The sequence below is a fragment of the Gymnogyps californianus genome, chromosome 1 (assembly GCF_018139145.2).
Source record: "Gymnogyps californianus isolate 813 chromosome 1, ASM1813914v2, whole genome shotgun sequence".
Classification (NCBI taxonomy): Eukaryota; Metazoa; Chordata; class Aves; order Accipitriformes; family Cathartidae; genus Gymnogyps; species Gymnogyps californianus.
Genome location: NC_059471.1, coordinates 150,878,599 through 150,898,662, shown reverse-complemented (window position 1 = coordinate 150,898,662; position 20,064 = coordinate 150,878,599). Strand labels below are relative to the sequence as shown.

At 42.3% G+C, this 20,064-nt stretch overlaps 1 protein-coding gene across 1 annotated transcript in view; it reads left to right on the top strand.

Moving 5' to 3' along the window:
- Nucleotides 1–4,935: 4,935 nt before the first annotated feature.
- WNK1 (WNK lysine deficient protein kinase 1) overlaps nucleotides 4,936–20,064 on the top strand; it is a 106,298-nt gene continuing 91,169 nt past the window's right edge. Inside the window, exon 1 of the mRNA XM_050915059.1 lies at nucleotides 4,936–6,411. Within this exon, the coding sequence (XP_050771016.1) occupies nucleotides 5,626–6,411 (786 nt within the window). The 5' untranslated portion in view covers nucleotides 4,936–5,625. The remainder of the gene's footprint in view (nucleotides 6,412–20,064) is intronic.

The window sequence follows — 20,064 nt, the reverse complement described above, 5'->3', positions numbered from 1 at the left end:
ATAAAATTCAGTGTCTGAGTTATTGTAAATGTCCTTTTATCATGTTCCTGTCGTTTGACTTGATCTGAATGGATTATGTTTAGAGAATGTACATAGATAAATAGATATGCTAATAATAAATACAATAGTTGATTAGATACAAACAACAGGGAGCCAACAGCACAGCCTACAATGAGCTCTAGACTAAAAATGGTTACTAATATAATTGAAAATTGAACTTCGGTCATTAAAAAACACAGGTAACAAAACAGTGATATATCCTTCTACTGGTTCTCTCACTGATTTACTTTCATGTGGCTAGAATACATTTGTTAATGTAGCTCAAGAGAATGGTGAAAGAAGGGAAAGAAAAAGAGTTATGCTTTCTATTCTAGTAGCTAGGATGGGGGTGGACGGGTGGGTGAAAGGGAAACGTAGGTTGCAATCTGATGAAGAGGCACATGCTACGCTCCAGTTTTATGGCGCAGGGTTGTTGACATTTTCTCAAGCAATAATAAGAAATGTCACATAAATTCATCATCTCTGGATTCAGTCTTTCTTATACAGTCTGGCTGCCTCTTTCACTAGTCCTTTAGTTAGAGCTCATACTTTGCTCAGGTGTCTTGGCCATAGTGTGGACTTGTCTTCCTGCAGAACTAGCAGACTCTCTGAGCCAGGAGAGCACAAAGGGGGATGTTTAGTTTTGAGCCCTGTAATACTTGTAGTTCTTGCTCTTTTTCAATTCCCATGGTCCCTGCTTGTGAAGAGACTACCCATGTTCAGAGGTTTTGGCAGGACTCACCATCCAACACCATCTGATGGATCACCTACTACGGAGTCGGAAGACTTAAACTGCCCATACGTCCTAGAGATGGTTACAATGATTCCATAATCGACCTGACTTCCAGAGCTACTTGCAAGTACAAAACCTCACTAAAGATAAAAGAATAAAAGAAATGTAAGGTTTTAGAACAAGTTTGCAATTAAATTTGATTTGCTGGGGGGAAACCAAAGCAAAACAGAATATCTGGAAAGTTAAATACTCTCATTTCTGAAGCATGCGGTCTTGAAACACTTTGTTTCACTAACTTCCAACATTAAGAAACAAAAGTGAACACTGTGGCAGAAGCCTCGACTCGAGAAATGTAAAGGAAAAAGAAGAAACTGTGGTAGAAAAATTGGGATTGTCACCATCGTTATATGGTACTGTAGCTGCAACCTGGTAATGTGCAATAAAACTGAGACAAACAGTTTGCTTTGAAAAGCACTTAGGCTATGAAATAAAATCACATGCATCAAAATTATGGCATAGCCTTCTGTATTGCATAATGTATTGCATAAGAGAAAATAGAGAATAGCTGTTTCACATTAATACTTTGTCACATGGGTAGGTCATGAATGCCAACAGTGAATGAAATTTCACTGGAGAAAGCAAAACAGAAAAGAAGTTTCTGATTCAGTCAACTTCAAAATCACACTTCATTCAGAGTAATTTTTTAAACTATTATTGTTCCAAGCAAGATGACTGCAACTAAAAGAGGCTTGACAGAAGGAGGATATTTTTACTATGTCAAGTGTCAGCCCGTTGGATTTAATCAAAAGACCGTTTAAGTCTCTTTGCCTGTAATTTCTCAAGTATAGTCAGGCTCCTTATTTCTGTGGATTTTTCTTACAGCAATGGGCGAAAGAAATATTTTTAATTGGCTGAGGAACTCTGGCACCGAAACTATTTTAATTACTTGTTTCTAAACATAGAATACATATAGAATTTACTTTAATGCTTTATTAAATCTTGCTGCAATACTGAAATTTTCCATTTAGCCTAAACACAGTTTTACAGATTAAAAGAAATAAAACTGAAGGGAAAGCAAGCCCACACTCTTTATTACATTCGTCTTTTTTTAGAATGACAAAATTAAAACAACACCCACATAAAATATAATTGCCAATATCATTCCACTTCATTTTTCAGAGCCAAAGAAGACAAAATCCATCCTTCCCACCTCCAGGTCAGCTGCTCAGCTTTTTTTTTTTCCACCGAGATAGCTGCTAAACCTATCTCTGCCCAGAAGAGGAGCCAGTGAGAAGAGCTGGATGTTAGGGACCTCGCGCTGAACACGTTGGCCTCAGAGGACTAACCTTCTTGAATTTCAAGAGTACTAAGGAATGTGCTGGTTCAGACACCGGGGAGGTGCTTTTTTACATAATTACCACAATTTTTTAGTAGAAGACTGCCTCAGGCCCCCTGTGACTATGCACTGCTGGGCTGCAGGTCTCTTCTGCAAAGCTTTTGCTTAATTAACTAAGGGAAAATATATTTAAGAACAATGGGTGAAAGGCACTTGAGTAAGAGAGGGCCTACACGCAAGGTCTCATTTAAACCACATGTGTAGACCACAGGGCGGTGGTTCCCCAGCTGCAGCCCATCTACCTTTTGCAGTAGATCATATGTGGTACGTGGCTGGGTGCAGACCTGGGAGCTGCTTGCCAAAGACTACTGATGATGCAAGTGGAATTCACCTAACAGCTCTGCAGGCTTACACCACAAGGAATGATTTATCACTGTATTATTTTAGGTATATGCTCATGAAGTTACATCAGGCATCAAACTGGAGCAAGGCTTGCTATCTACTCCTACTTATCCCATCCAAAGCGTTAGTAAAAATGCAGCTGACAGTAGAGGAACGCAGATCTCTGCTTTAATGTAGCTCCAGAAGGCAACGACGGCGGTGAAGATGGAGTGGCACAGACCAGGGTAGGTAATGGGGCCTTGATTGCCAGCCCTTGCTGGAGCTCTGCTACTATGTCCTACTACTCTTAACAGTATAAAGCCAGCATGGATACGCCTGCTGATACTACAAACGAATCTTCATTCTGGTGTCTAGCGAGATGCACAAATACCTGTAGCCAAGTGTTGAGTGAAGCTGAACCCTGCTTGGTATTAGAGGTTGATGGTCAATTGCTGGTGCCATTGGTCCTGGCAGCGCAACGGGGATGTGGCAGATGATTGAATTATGAGTCAGTCAGTTTCGATCCAGTCACTCCTTGCTGCTAATCAAATTACTCTGTTCAGCTCAGCATTGTTTTGGAGAGTGTCTACTCTTGTGCCAATGCGGTTCAAGGGGCACACTAACGAATGTACTAACTAAATCAACTTTTTCAGTGAAGGCAAGCTCTAGAAGGCTTAAGCCATGCAGAAGTCTTTACTGATGAGTTGTACAACAAAGTACGTTTTATCCTCTTTGTGAAGACTGTATCATTATTCTGTTTGTTGTTACAAAGAGAAGTAGTACAGAAGGATGTACAGAAAACAATGGTATTCCGATTACCGTGTGGTACTACATTTTATACATGAGGAATACAAGTATGTGAGAATTGCTCGGATTGGTACTTTGTGGCTGGGGAGGTCTGAAAGGGCCATTTGTGTTATGTTGTGCAGAAGGAGTTAAGGCTTCACATCAGCAACACACAACTTCCTCTAAACTGGTGGTTTAAAAGTAACTTATAAAAAAGTACTTGAAATGCCAGTGTGTTTGCTGGGAACGTATTATTTACATAGGGAAATTTCCTAATTTTTTTTTCCTTAACATAACTTTTGATTTGCAGTTGCCTGAAGGGCATGGTACCAAATCATTCGCTCCTCCTTCAGTACATTCCCGTTGACTTCAAAAGACTGCTCTTGTAAGAAGGAAAGTGCTTGGTTTTGGTTTATTAATACAAAAGAGGAACATGATATAAATAAACTAGATGACTCGCGTGTGCCAATGCTTTGTTAACCTGAAAGTTCCCAATTTGTGTCAGCGTTCGCATGGGCTCTCTCTGCTCCTCTGGCTGCCGTACAGCCTTGATTCAACTGCAGCAGCTGCAGTCATGACTGAAAAGGCCGTAGGATAACGATCATTTTCAGGGCAAAGGCTGCAAATCCCGTTTCTTTTAAATAATGGAGAGCACACACTTACATGGCAGTTATTTGCATTTTAGGTTGCGTGGCCAATTAATGCCTCTTCAGATGACCTAAACTGAGGAAAAACGTAAACCCTCACTTGTTCATACAGTACTCATGTACACGGAGTTATCGTTGCCCACAACTTTAAATAATTTTAAAGGCTGTTTGAAAACACGAAGTTAACTATTTAATATATTAAATAGGCGTAACATAGGACTTGAAGAAACAAGCAACGGGAGCAGACTCAGCGCCTTTTGAACCTCCTGCGGCCCAGCACGCCCCGGCCGGCGGCTCCCGCCCAGGCCGCCCTGAGGGCCGGGCAGGCAGAGGAGGGGGCGGCTGTGCCGCCCCGCCGCCGCCCCAGTTTGGAAAGAGCAGGAGTTGGGAGGCAGCCTCGCTCCCCCACACCACATCGGTCCCCTGGCCCTGGGCGCTACTGGGCAGGCTGGGAGCCTCCTTCCTTCCCCGGGGGGAAGCCATGGGCAGCTTCCCCCCCCCCCCGCGGCGAGGCGAGGCGCCCGTCCACCGACGGAAACTACAACTCCCGCCATGCTCCGCGCGCGGCGCGGTGCACGACGGGAGCTGCCACCTCTCCGAGGCTGCGGCGGGGGGAAGTGGCGAGACGCTGCCCAAGCGCAGGCGGGCGCGCGTGCGCGCGCAGGGCGGGCGCGGAAGGGGGCGTGGCCGGCGGCGCTGGCCCTCCCCCTCTCCCCCCCCCCCCCCCCCCCCTCCCCTCCCCGTCCTGTGTGTCGGTTTCGGGCTCCCGTCGCCATTTAGCGCGGAGACGTCCCCCGGGCGGCCGCGGCGGCTCCCGCTCCCTCCTGCCCGCCGCGGCGCGGGGCGCCACCCGGACTCGGCTCACCTGTGGCGGTGGCGGGCGGCCCCCGGTGAGGAGAGGCTGCGAGCCGCGGGCGGGGGGCAGGAGGAGGGTTTCCGGCTCCGTGCGAGGCGGCGGCGGCCGCTGTTGGAAGGAGCGCGGCCCGGCCGCGCGCGGGCGGTGGCTGCCTGCCGGGAGGTGGAGGCCGCGGCCGCCATGGGCGCCCCTGTGAGGCGGGGCTGAGCCCCCGGGCCCCCTTTCCCTACCTCCTCGCCGGGGTGAGGGCGCTGGGCCTGCCCAGGCCTCCCCCGCCCGGTGCGAGTGACTGAGCGCGGCAGCTTCCTCCGCGGCCGGCGTGCGGGGCCTGCCCCCCTCTCCCTACCTCACCTCCCGGCCCCTTCCCCTCCCCTCTCCGCAGGCCTTCGCTCCGGGGAGCGCCCGGATCGGCCCCGCTTTATCTCCATCGCCGGGGAATAATTGCAGCGCGCTCCCCTCGCCTTAAAGCAGCCGGGCGAGGCACCGGCTTCTGCCCAGTCGGGGGCCTGCCTCGGGGCGCCTCCCTCCCCGCCCGGGTCCGGTGCTTGGGTTTTTCCTCCCCTCGCTGCCCCCATCCCCGCGCCCCGTCTCCGCTCCTGGTGCTCCATGTCGGCCCCGCTGCCCGGCTCCCCGCTGCAGGATGGATGCAGACACTGACCGGGGACCCACCCCGCCGGCCCAGCCTCCCCAGCAGCTGTCTCCCAGCTCCGCCGTAAGGAGGCCTTGGGACCCTCCTCTGTTGCAGCTGCAACGGCAGCCCCGGACAGGCGCGCTCCCCGCTCAGTGACCGGCCCCTTCCCTCGCCTCCCCTCGCCGCCGCCTCGCCCTAGCAGCGCTCCCCCGGGCTATGATGTCGGGGGGCGCCGCAGACAGCGGCACCCCGGCCCCTCGCTTCCTGGCTCCCCCGCCGCCGCCGCCCAAGAACGGTTCCAGCTCGGACAGCTCCATCGGGGAGAAGCTAGGAGCCGCTGCCGCCGACCACGGAGCCTCCGGGGCCGGTGGAGCAGGCGGCGGAGCAGGGAGCGGAGGCCGTAGTGAGGAGTACCGGCGCCGCCGCCACACCATGGACAAGGACAGCCGAGGGGCGGCAGCCACCGAGCACCGCTTCTTCCGCCGTAGCGTGATCTGCGACTCCAACGCCACGGCCTTGGAGCTACCCAGTTTGCAGCCCGCAGCGCCCTCGGCCCCTGTCTCGGGAGGCAGCGCCGCTCCGTTGGTCTCTCCTCCCGAGTGTGCCAGCCGGACCTCTTCCATCGCTGTCAGCGCCACCCAGGCCCCCTTGCTGCTGCAGCAGCCGCTGCCGCCTGCCCCGCTTCCCCTCGAAGGACAGTCTGCTCAGGAGCCCCCTGCCACGAAGGATGCTGCCCCGCTGCTGCCCAAGGAGGAGGAGGACGAGGCAACCGCGCTACCCCCCACCAGTGCCGCTGGCAGCGCGTCAGCTGCCAGCCGGGAATTTGAGGAGCGGAGAACACAGCAGGAAGACATCGAAGAGCTTGAGACCAAGGCAGTGGGCATCTCCCCGGATGGCCGCTTCCTGAAGTTTGACATCGAGATTGGAAGAGGCTCTTTCAAAACTGTGTATAAAGGACTGGATACGGATACCACTGTGGAAGTCGCTTGGTGCGAGCTGCAGGTAAAATAAATAAATAAAAATTGTGAATTACCAAAGCACAGTCACTCTCCCAGGTGCTAGGCTGTGTGCTTGAAGGAGGTAAAATCCATCAGCTCAAGGTCTGCTTTATTCAGACAGGGAACTGCAGACCTTACCTGAGGCACTCCTTTGGAAGAAAGGTGCAGCCTTTCCTTGGAGTCAGTTTGCCTTTTAATTCTTCTAAATACTCTGCTCTCTGAAGAATTTTTTAGCTTTATCATCAGAAAATGTACTACAGTTCTGTTTCTTACAGCGTCTTGCATTTTACGCCTCCAAAAGGTAGATTGGAGGATTGTAAAAATACTTCTACGCAGCTTCAGGGAGGCTGAGGGAGAATGTGTAAGTGAATGTCAACTTGAGCTGGCTTTAATTTTTCAAAATTTGTTTAGGTGTTTTTCTTAGAAAAAAATACTAAAATGTTAATTTCACAGACATTTCATATTTTTGTGGCAATGGATTCTTGTAGGAGGTAATTCTAGAATATACACAAAGTCATGTACTGCATCACATCATTTAGTTTTGCAAAGCTGTTTTTTTTTCACTCTAAGTTCTAGTGTTCACACTTGATACAGGCAGAAGGAAAGGAAGAAAGTAATTGTCTCCTTTCTGAAGCTTTAAAAATAGCCCCTGAAGTTTAACCTTTCCAAATGACTAGTGGATTAAACTGGACTAAGACACTACTCTTCTACCAAGTTTCTAGCCTGAGCAGAGCCAGAGTTCTGTACAGCCCAGTCTAACAATGGCAAGAACACCCTTAGTTCCACGTGAGTCAGAGCTTGTATAACTGAGACGCAGGTTGCTGTGCAACAACCTTAAAAGAAGTGGGAAGAGCTTGGAGTACCAGGAACAAATACCTGGTGTACTAGTTTGTTTTCAAAGCCTCAGCATTAAATTAAAAGGATAGCGCTTGTTTTTTAGTGTTGGGTTTTGGTGCAATTCATAGAGGGGTTCATGTAGTATGGCTTTATTATTGTGTGTGTTCCTATCCAATTTAGGGCAGACAAAAGAGCATTGGTTCAAAATCCCAGAAGTCTTTGTGGGGTTTTTAAACAGTTAGCTGCTCACAAATGACTGATTGCAGTAACTGCACCAAAACTTTCTTCCCCTCAAAAGCAGTTTTATATCTATTCCAGTCAAACTGAAAATTTATTAAGAGATTTCTCGATTTGTATTCATATTTGCTTTTGGATGACTGCTCAAGCATTCTACCAGTATCTTGGTTCATTATGTTATTGCCATTATTCTGTGCTTACTGACTGTGGAAGTAAGCTTCCAATTTTCTTTGTGACCCTTAAACATGCCCCACTCCTCCATGCTAGCTATATACTTGCTGTGGTGGTCTTTTGAGCATTAATTTTAAATTAAAAAGGTGAAATGATCCAGTGTTTTGGCTCTGCTTAAGCTTTTCATGTGCAGTTTGAACTGAGAGGAGATTAATAATCCACCAAAATTATGTGACTTTTATTTGAAATTTTAATCTTTGCAATTTTGGGGTTCCTTGACTTTAACCCCTGAAATCTATTTTAATTTTCACACTTTACGTACTGATCAGAAACTAATGTCAGCTTGGCATCAGTCACTTTTCGCTGACATTGCCTCTGTTGAAGTGTCTTAATCATCATCAGTACTATGTGGACAAACTGTCTAAAGAAGCACCTTCTTTGAAGTAATTTAATAAAGAAGCTCATTTATAAAGGGCATGTTGCTGAGCTTTCAATTGATTGAAGAATTTCATAAGTAGTATTTAAAATGACAGATTGCAAAAAGCATGAATGAAAATATTGGTAAGGGGGAAATATTTGATGTTTTGCTTGGAGGTAAACTACATTACAGGAGTGCCTTGTGGGTTAAATTATTCTGAAGGCTGTAGTTTTCCTCTTGTAAGGAGACTGCATACAAAATGACAAGTTTGAAACAACAATATAAATTTTGTAGCTGTTGAAAGTATTTGCTAAAGGAGCTAGACTCTACAGCTGGTAGAATATTTTAAGCTTAAGTCCTGTTTTGTTGTTTTTGTCTAGAAATAAAAGGAGGAGCTTGGTATTTATTGGTATGATGAGTGCATCCTCTTCTTTCTCTACGAAAATATAATTGTTGACAGGTTAGTGATATTCGTTATGCGTGATTTGGATCAAAATACAATCTGGATTCACAAAGATGGACTGAAACTTAGATGTCATTGGTTTTCCAGAATGCCATGATTTGAGGATTGGTGAACCTTCAAAGCATAATTATTTTATTAGGGAAATGTGAATGATTTTCTTTCACGCTGTTATTACACTAACCGTAAGTAACTGATGGTTACTTTTAATTGTCTTGAAATAATGTTCCTTAGCAATAGCAGAGCTTTTCTTCTCTTCTGTGTATTCATGCTAGCAAGCATAGGCATCGTAGGTGTCCCACCTCTCTAGAGTCTTCTAAACGGTGCTACTGTAGCGCTGCCAGAATGAGGCTGCTTAGCATGATTGTGCAGACTAAGTGGTTCCTCTCATGGCTTGTCCGAAGTTGGTAAAGGTCTATCACAGTTCTTGATTGCAAGATGTATAACAGAACGGGGCGAGAACAGTTCATACTTCTGCAGAGTCTTTGGGTGTGTGTTCTTTTAAGGCTTTTCTAGCATACCTAGCATGCTTCAGTTTCTTTAAATCTCTGCTGTTTGGAAGGAAGCAAGATGGCAGCTGCTTTCAGCTCAGTTAAACTACAGCATTTCAATATTGGAGCAAATTCTGTAGTGGGAATCTTGTGGATTAAGGGCAACACCGGAGACTTTGTGATGGTCTCTGGCAGAATGACTTTTTAATGCTGAATAATGCAGCTATACCTGATGTTTATGTATGGGCTCTGTAGTGATAAAGTGTAAAATCTGAGAATATCAGTATGCTTCCTTTCAAAGGGAGTTTGGATGCTGTTTATCAAATGCAGCTTGGGTTCCCAAGTTGCTGCTGATACTCTGGAGAATATTGCTCCATATCCTTAAGAAGGCCCTCGAACTGCCTTGTAATGCCCCTTATGCTTGATGTGCTGAACTGTGGAGGAAATAGAAGGAGAAAGAGCTGAAATTGTATGGGCAACCTAATGGTGTTCTTAGTATCTCCAGCAAGGGTGGTCCTGGCCAAGACTCTAGTTTTTCTTCATCTGGGGAAGATGGGAAGATTTGATTTGAAGGAATTGAGTATTTCAAGGTTGCTTATAGATGTGTAACAAAATCCTAACAAAGGTGTGACTGATGGACTATCCTAGTTTACTTTGTGGCCTGTCTATATGAAGCAAATTGTAACTGAACCTAGTTTAAATATTGGATGCAGGTATTTAAATGTGAAGTATCTGCCCTGCCGTGAGCATAGTGGAGCTGTGAAGAGCTCAGCAGCAACTGCTTAGGGCCAGTACTCAGCTTCAGTTACTGCAAGGAAATTCTTAGTGTAGTGTTAGCCTTCAAATACTTTTATTCCCATTGTATATATTCATCTCAGCTCTAGTTACTCTGAGTCAAGTGTGCCTCCTACTGTTGTCGTTAGCACATCTCATAAATTGAGTGAAGTAGTAGTTAGGTTTACTGCTTTAATGGTCTTTAAGTAGGTAGAAGTTGGCAAAAGTTGTTACTGCCACTGTTTTCTATTTTAATTTAAAACAACTCTTCCTGTACAATCATGTTACAGGTTAGTCTTTTTAAATTACATTTCTGAGCAGTGAGTCTTTTGTCACCTCTGTACAGTTCAGGTAGCATTGTGGCTAAAATGTGATGCCTTTTCCTGTTGCATTAAGTTTATCTATGCGAAGTAATAGTCTTATGCCAAAGGCAGCAAGAAGCACATAGTTGACTGTAAAAGACAAATCTTAGGGGTAATGTGTCATGCTCTGAGTCCCTGTTTCAGTTTGAGTTGGTTTTAAATCAAGACTGTCATTTAACTTCTGGTTTACAGAACAATACAGGGTGGTGTAGTCACTTGCTGGACTGCAAAATCTTGTATCTAGAATTATTGCTCTGGGTTCTGTCATTCAAATTAGTAACTTTTCAAATATGAAAGTGCGCTTGATATGGAGGTAAATTGGGCTCTTTTTTGAACTGTGTATTTGTCAAGCATTCGAAGACTTATCTTCTTTCATTTGGACAGTGTCTTCTCTTAAAGGAAGCATGATTTAGAAACTTATTAGAAAGATATTTACATTAGTTGAAAATGCATTCCTGGTAAACTGTGTGTGTTGGAGAACAGCACCACTTGTCTGGTATGTGTTGTATCACGCCCGTCCTTTGTATTTCTTTGTCAGAAAGGGTAGGTTGGTCAGTCAGCAGTTACAGTTCATAAATGTGTCTTCTTGCTAATATGTCACTTTGCCATTCTTATTCTGGCTTCAGCGCAGTGTTAGTCAGGTTATTGTGCTTAACGTGAGCTGCTGAAGGGGAAAAAGAGGTTGAGGGCTGTCTCTAAGTGAGATGGAGCTTCTGGGGGTAAGAAATAAGTTTGAGAGGTAAAAGTGGTGCAAGAATTTGGTTACCTTTAGTTATAAAACATCTGAGGAATAAATTAGTGTAGGTTACATGTATGCAATTCTGTTGCAGACTGTTAACTATAGACCAAGTGTAGGGTACAAATACTTCAACTTACAAGTGGATTTTTCTTTACATAAGCAGTAGCAATGAAAAAACAGTTGAGAACAAACATAATGCCATAACCGAATGTGAACCATGAGATTCTGTAGTGCACTCCAGTAAGAATGGTAATGCAACTGTTCGTCACTTTATTACAGGAAGTAGTGAGGTGCTAAATAATATTTCCGTATGTCAGAATTTTTCTGAGTGTAACAATGTATAGAAGTTAACTTAAAACTCACAATACAGGAAGTTCCTTGGATATGATGTATATCTTCACTTTTAGTGACACTTCAGATTTAACTATACCTATCTTTATGTTGTAGACTTAAAACTATATTGAATACTGATTTTTGGGTCAGCAGACAACAATGGAGTGTAGTTTCTATACTCTGGAGTATAGACTCCACTGCAGGCTCACCGCGATAAATATCGGCTTACTGAAGTCAAAGTATAATTCTTAAAAATCTCTTTGCTTTCTGGACTGGCTGAGCTGGGAACGTTTCAGAAGCTGCACGTTCAAGTCTGACAACCAAAAAAGGTCTTGTATCACATAACTGTGGCATCCTGTAGTCTTTTTTTTAAAGCTGGTTGCATATTGCTCACTAGGAGGCCTGACTGCAAAGATGCTAGCTCTGATGCACAATGGTATAACTACATTAGAGCAAAATGGAAAACCAGATCAAAACCTTTGTGCAGTGAGAGGAAGCTGAGGAGTGTGGACCTGGAATTCATCTGTCTGTCAGGTGCTGTTGGAAAACTACTACATTCTGCTAGTTCTGGAGGAATAGTCAACATCCTGAAACAAATATACATTCTTTGAAAGCTTTAACTGTGGTTTAATTTTGAATATTTTAAAATATATTTTATAAAACTTTTACTGAAAGATCAAGCTCAAGTCTAATGCAGTATGGTGACTCCCATGCCTACCCTGTACTTCACATCAGTGTTTAAAATACTAGTCTGTGAGCATAACTATATGTGGCTACAGCCACTGTAACAGCAGCAGTGTGCCTCCTGTTCATGACTACTTCTGGGTCAGATGCATAATTGTCACAAATGTAGTTTAATAAAGGTATGTGACAGTCTCTGAACATCATTCTGTCCTTATTAGCTCTTTCTCTGTTCTCAGCTCTACAAATTCCAAAATACTGAAAGCAAAAAGCTGTAAACCCATAAGCGTATAACAGGTTTATAACACTTTCAGGTTACGGTGGATTTCCAAGTGTCTTCAAGTGTGCACACGTAGGGAGCTTGACATTTTGTGCAGTAAAATCTAAGTTTTCTGTTGGTTTTCCATGTCATAGGGTAGAACAAGTTACTGGTGCTTACTGGCTTCAAATCTCTGATGTGAAAATTTCTCCTTTGGCTAAAGAACAAAACCCAGCCATATTCCTGAGTGTTTGTGCTGTAATTGATACAATTGACAACTTGATAAATGACGTGGGAAAGGAGCCAGACTAATTACCTGCAGAAGTATAAACAGTGGTCAGGCTCCCTCAGACTTTACAAAGGTGACCCTGAAAGAGAGAAGGGAGCTTTAAAGTACATTCTGGAGCTGCAGCTGTTAGGAGACCTCTACTTAGGAAAATAATCTTACCTCAAAGGGATATCACTTTTGGAGATGGCTGTGGTTCAATTTGTAATTGGCTGGTTGTGAGGCAATAAATATAATCGGATAAGTACATTCTGAAAATGCAGCATTTCTTATGGAAGTAAACAGGTTCTTATTTGTCAGTTCGGGTGGGTTTGAGAGCTGCAGAATTAAATCTCTTAAATGAGATTTGGTTTGGTCTGTTGTGGTTTAAAATAAAAACACTTAGCTTCATAACTAAACTTTTGAGGACTAAGAAGAAGTATCAGGACTATAATCTTTCTTTGAAAGGGGAAAAAAACCCCACCTGATAAAACTCCCTGGAGACATTCTGTATAGAGTCCTTTGAGAGCTGTCTAGCAGAGTAATAAATAAAACAAGAAGTAATAGATCTGCGGTAGTCTCCATGGATGCAGTGCATGGTGGAGTGTAGATTCAGTACCTTTTGGTTGGCAACATCCCTCTGGGCCACATGTTCTTTTTCTTATTTTGTTGTTGGTTTTTTTGTTTCATACCAGCAGCTTGTTAAACAGCACAGCGCCGACTGTCACCCAGGTTCTCCATACTGCGTGTGACAAAGTTTGTGCTAAGCAGTGGCAGACTTGATGCTTCCTGTCATGCATCTCTTCAGAAACTCTCATTTCCTGTAAAGATTAGCAACCTTTTTTTTTTTTTTGAGATCACTAATTGGTTCTTCCAAATCATGGTTGAGTTGAAATAAAAGTTGAGTATTTTTCTGTTTCAGTCTTTAAGTTCACATTTTCAGGCTTGTCTTAGTCTGCGTAATGGCTGTAACATTTGGGCTATAAGAAGAAGAATAAATATCATGCAAGTTTTCAGTGCTTCTGCAGCTGGGCATAGGACTTTCTCTTGGCAGAGCACATGGGTTTTTTTAATAGCAGATGGTAGAAAGTTACTGTTTTTGACCCTTAAAACTTTAGACAATGATTCCATGGTTTTAACTTGATCACAATGTGTGTACACCATGTCTGGAAAACCACTCTTCCAGTATATTTGAAACAATTCCTACTCTAAATAGCATGATTTGTAGTACTGCTTGAACATTGATTTCTCAGAGTAGTTGAAGGGTTTTATCTAACATGAGCCATCTGAAAATCTTTTCAAATATGGTGTTAAAATTCTTGTCTTAACGAATGAGACTAAAATTTTATACTGGCTTCATAAGTATTTTTGTGGAAGCTGCGTACAGTCCCCAGGACTTTCTTCTAGCTGATTTTGAGAATCATTTAGGCTATGTACTGAACCTTAAACAGTGTTAGAATGTCTCTGGTCAAGATACTACAGATATCCTTCTTTCTACCTTATTTCCAGCTTCCTCAGCATATTTAGAAATTGTCATGCCAGCACTTCTCAATATGTGGTTTTGGTTGCCCTCATTCCCCTTGGGAGAGCCGGGGGAAGTCAAGAGGTGACTGGGATTGAATCTGTGGCTCACTTGAGGTCATCTTTGAGGGAGGGAGCTTGCTCACTTCTTGTCTTATGGGCACAACCTGCAGAATACTTCTTAACTCCATGCTGCAAAGGATAAACTTTGTGTTAATAATGTTCTATGTTATGTGATGCTATCCTCTTAACCCAAAAGGAGATCCTTGCAAAAAGATCATCACAGATGTTGCCAAATCTTCTCTCTTTCTAATAAGCCAGAGTAAAATAACTGGGATGCAATACAGTGACCAGAAGAATTCAGATTCAGTTCTCAAACATACTTCTGAACTTCATCCCAGTTGTCGTTTTCACCGGGTGATGACAGGTGCATTGCACATACCCAGATTATTCTAAAGCACTTCCAGATTTGCCTGGGTAATTCCAAGCAGCACCGTGTGTTACTTTGCCTGGATCACAAGCAACTTAACATGCTCTCAGTTTATTTTTCAGCAAAGGAAACTGCAGCCTGCCAAAAATTGGACTGGTGTTGATATTTTTTTTTTGTCTTCCAGAAGCTATTTAAGTATTAATATGTATCTAAAGCAGTAAGCAGTTTTTACAAGGATAACTCATTCTAAATCACTTGGAGGGACAAACTTGCTAAGTCCAGATTTATTACTTTAGGTCTAAGCAGAATCTTTGGGAATGCTACCTACATACTTCGAATCTAGAAATCCTCCAAAAAGTATGTTTATACTTGATGGCCATCTACCTTGTAACTAAAATATCTATGAGCTTTTAAGTGATGTGTCAATGACACTGGAACGAATGCTTTGCCCAGGGCTGTGTGTTTTAATGTAGCGGATGCCATTTCTTTTCGTACTCAGTGTGCCCAAGAACATGATTCTGAAATCATCTGGTTCATCTATGGGCAATAGTCTGGGCAGCGATTGTCTGGAGTATCTGTTCTCAGGACAGGATCACTATGGTGTTTTTCAAGTCTTCTGATTTTGCAAGTGATAAGTAGGACTCCTTCTAGCATGTTACCAGTAAGATTAAAGCAAAGAGGAAGCTTTGGCAACTCTGATAACTTGTGATGTGGATGCTGTGTTTTGAGCCATAGTCCAGAATGGTTCTGATCCTATCGCCTCTGTTAATAAGCAGTCATTGATAGAAACTTCCCATACCTATCCACTGAACTGCTATTTTTCTGCTTTAGGATAGCAGATGGTGTGGAAAATATAATCTTTTTCATCTGGATGGCTTCAGCCATTCCTAATTTCATTGCATCAGTAGTTGAATATAGTGGGTTCTGATAGTGGATTTGGGGCTAGCAACAGAAAGCAAAAAGCTACAAATGGAAAAACTCATTTAAGTGATTGAGAGTTTATTACCACCATTTAGAAGAATTTGAAAAGAATAGAAATACTGATCTCTTTATATGTAATTGGGGTAAATCTGAAATAACTGTGTAGGAATGCTGAGCTAAATGGAAGATAGTACAAAGCTGATACCAACAATTACGTGCATTTTATCTGGTTTTGGCCAGTTAATATAGTCTCATGATAGTTTAAGACTATCCAACTGATGGTGTTACCCAGTTTTCCTTGGACGTTTTCTTCTCTTAGAGTAACCCTGTGACTTGTTTCTGCTTTACTGACTGTTGCTGGCAAGTTTATGACCCCAATCTGAATGTACTTTGACTGCTTCTGTCCTGGCAAAGACTAACGACATAGAAACAATAACCCACAAATATTGGTATTAAAAGCTTCAGCAAACCAGGCTGATTATCTTAAGGATCTGTAAATCTGTGTACAGTTACGTAATATGCATCTGTTAATGGCAGTTTCCGAACTGTTAGCAGGTTTTACTTAAATGTTGCAAAATGTTACCATGTCTGTTTTCAAATCTGCTTCTTTTAAGTGTGGCTTCTATTCTTGCAGAAATTGTCCAACATAAAACTATTTTTGGTTTGTCTCTTTCTTTATTCAGCTGCTTACAGTATGCTTTCATTTGGGAAATGTGAGTTGTGTATCTATATAAAAATGCAAGATGCTGACTTAATGTGCTCTGTTTTGCTGTAGCTGATTTGGACTCAGAGTCTTTGAGTCTTCCCTAAAGAAAAAATATGATAAGTGAGACTAAACTTGAATAGGAGAGTTCTTGAGAAGCAGTCCATTCAGACAAGTATCCTACAGTAAGAAATACTGTCTGAAAAGTGATTGAAATTTTTTTTTACATTGCCCTCTCTGGATGTAGACAAGTAGAGATTGACAGTATGTAGAATGGCCTTTAAGGGCATGGTTTTTATTTGCATTTATTGTGATTTGGGGCTTAGTGAGTTGTTAGGTTTGCCAGGAACAGTGTGCTGAAAATGGAAAAACTGCAGAAATGTCTGATACAAAAATAAGACTTAAAGTTTAGTTTTAGAATGTTTTTTCTGTGGTTTTCTCTACTTCCTTTACATGCAGCTTGCGCTTTTTTCTGCAGACAAGTGGCTCAAAAGCAGAATCCATTTCAGGTTATCTGTACCTGGGGCGGGGGGGGGAGGAAATTACACAGGGCACTTGAATTTGAATTTTTGTTGCCTCTTGATGGCAACTGTGAGCCAGTTCAGGTGATGGTATGATTTCTTTTGCTGATCTCATTATACAAGTCTGAACGTATCTGAGAGGCTCCATATTTACTCTCAGGAACAAAAAAAAAAAAAAAAAAAGTGAAGAGGCTCTGGATTGCTGCTGAAGACTTAAATGCTGTAGTACATTAATAGATTGTGCATGGTCTACCCCTCAAGATCTGTCATAAAAAACCTGTCTTTAATACTCAAGCTTCCTCTAGGAAAATGTGCATGTGTTTCCTGTGGACTCCCTTTCGTTTTGTAGACTACCTGCTTGAATGTTCAGTGCTTTTCAGTGATTGTGGCAACAAAAGAAAATTGTGAGAAATCTGAGGAGGCAGACAAGGAATTTTGTCCTCTCAAGTTGTAGTCATCTTGTGTTTGCAGAAAGTGAAAAGATCTCAGAGAATTCTGGTTCAAGTTGCATTTGTACTTGAAGTAAGTTTCATGTACAGAACAAATGTAAGTAGTTAACATCCTGTTGTTTAGGGACTGTGTTTTTTTCTATGTAGGAGAACAAATCTTTCCTGTTGCTTTAGATTGTAATGCAACTATTTAAGAATGGTCCTATAGTTTGTAATTTGTCCCTTCTACCTGGGTGTTAGTAATGAAACAGTTTTGTCCAAATGAGTTTCTTGATTTATTCAGGTAGTATGCCTATAAAGCAAAACTTGCTACAGTCAGGTTAGACTAATATAACTTAATATCTTACACTGTTCACTTCCTTTTTTGCTTTTTTGACAGACTGGTGATTTTTCTCATAGTTGGTGTCCCTAGAGTTTCCAAGGTGTTTGCATAGATGCATCAAATGGGATACGGGACTTGTTGTGGAACTGTGTATGTATGGAGAGGGTAAAATAAAAAGTGCCACGACAGTAATACAGCACAAATTACAGCATATTAGTGTAACTGAACATGACTAAACGTATATGATAGCACTTACGTCAAATAGGAAAAATAGCTAGTTGTCTTGTCTATATCTTGGGACTAGGATTCAAAAAAAGTGTTTTTCTTCCTCCCATCCAGTATGAAATCTTACTTCTCAAATTTGGGTGAATCCCAGAAAACTAAACAGAACTGAAATTTGGTTTATTGGCGTTGGAGACTCTTAAATCTGTCATTACTGTTGACTTAAGTGGTTTCTTCTAAGGAACTTTGACAGTTGAAAAGGCATTTACAAGACAAAGGTGAAGAATAGCAAAAAACCTTGTTTCTTAGGATGTACATGACATGAATTTTAAAGTTTTAGGACCAGACAAGTTTAAAACAATGAATTGATTCTGAAAATTCCCATTGCTATGAATGGCTAGTTCACAAAAGTATCATTAATATACTACTTGTACTAAAATTTGTGGATTTCTTCACTGCTTTTTGCCAAAATACCTGCCTTTGTATTCTTAGTTTAGTAATATCTTATTGAATAAGCTACCTACTGTTTGACATACCTCAGTTTCTCAGTTTTTTACAGACTTGTGGATTAAATATTTGTGTAACGTGTATGAACATGTGAAGTCATTTTATGCATGTATTCAGACTTTAAGCTGTATAAGGGCAGCAGCCAGTAATGATGAACATTTTGTTGCTATTTGTTGTGGGTTTTTTAGTATTTTGTAATAGATTGTGAACCTGCACATTCCATCCCTAAGCTAAAACTTTGTGCCCATAATTTAGGTGTGTGAAAGAGTTTTTTTGGAGCTGGAGAGACATCTATCCCAAACCAGCATCTGTGGCCTAGTTAGTGGTAGATGGCTAGCTGTTCCAGAAGGTTTTCTGGATCTGTTTTCTAAGATACATAGATGAAGATCTCTAAAGTGTTGAGTTGAACAAGAGTGAGAAAACTTTGCAGAGTATTGCTGCCCCAAACGTAGAGATGTTGGGAAAACTCCTAATGTACCTATGCTATAAATGGTTTCTGCTTGATAAACCCATACTATAAAATCCCATTATTCCTTGGCATCTGGGAGAAAGCATCCTTAGATTCTAAACCATGTAAGTGATAGGCTTTTGAATTCAAGGTTGCTGACAAACTGATTCAGAAGAATCTGCAAGAACTCTGGTAGTCCTTTTTTCACATATGAAAACTAACACTAGTGCAAACAGTAATTGTCTCAAATGGTGAAGCAAAGAAACGGTTCAGTTTTGTGAAGAAAGCTTAAGTAGCATTAGATTAGGTTGGGCTAACTGAAGGAAGTAAGCCAGGATCAGCTGTGCTAAAGCAGCTAGCTGTACTTTCAACATCAGCAAAATAATTCCCAAAATTCTTTTTGTGGTAGCCTCTGTTATTTACTATTATTGCAGATTGCTGGTTGGTGCTCTGAATTGTTTAACTGAAGGTTTGCTTCACGACAGTTCTTCAGTGGTTTGACCTCTGTCAGAAAACAGTTGTGGCTTCTAATGTGGCAGCTTACAAGATAATACTGAATTTCTAAAGTATGCTTGTGCTGTGTGATTTTACTGTTGTATCACATCCAAGACTATATGTTGCTCAACTTCTGATCTTGATAGCTTTTTGCAACAAACCACATGGTTTGGGTAAACTTGTAAAATTTGAAGGAGCACAACTACTTTCTCTAAAATCACTGATAAATACCAGGTAATGATGCAACTGATAGGCATGTTAACTAAGTTGGTGTGGATGAGTGCAGTTAAAAAGCAGCAGGCTGTAAGCATAGTGATGTTTTAAGTATATTTTGTCGCTTAAGAGGCGTATGAAATCTGAGGAAGTTGGCATTGGAATTTAGAATGGAAAGAATGAGTTCGTTGACGATGTAGAAAACTATTTTCCACTTTCCCTTTGACTTCTGTCCTTATCTTCTCTGGCAATAATATGCAGGGAAATGGTATCTTTTGTTTTTCTTGTTCCTGTGTGGGAATGGTAATTGTTCTTGCTTCTTACCTGTTCAGGAAGTATTCTCATTCCTCCCCCCCAACAAAACACTGTATCAGTCATTACCAATGTCGGGTTTTTTGCTTTATTTTCTAACTTTGGCCTTCCTGAATCCTCCTGTGGTCCCTGTATAAGCCATCTGGCGAAACAAGGATTCTGGCCCCCCCCCCCCGCACTCTGGAGTGAAGCAGACTTTGTATCTGTGTCCGTGTTTGGCTGCCCTGTATACAAGAATAACGAGCATGGTTAAAACTTGCATCTAAATTTTGACTCCTGGAGCTGCCTTCTTCCAAACTTAGATTTTCCAGCTGGTAATTCAATCTTATCCATGGAAATGTGCTTATGGTTCTTTTGGGAATTTGCCTTATATTCTTGCCTTCTCCCTTCCCCCTTCTCAAGCCAAATCTCTTTCCAGGAAGGGAAAAAAAAAAATCCATGGACTAGATTGAGCTTCAGCTGAATAGGGTGTCTCATTTCAAATATACTTTCTGCTGCTTCTCAAATGACCAAAACATAAGTGACAGCTGAGTTGTCTGTCGTGGGTCAAGGGCAGTCCAACTCAG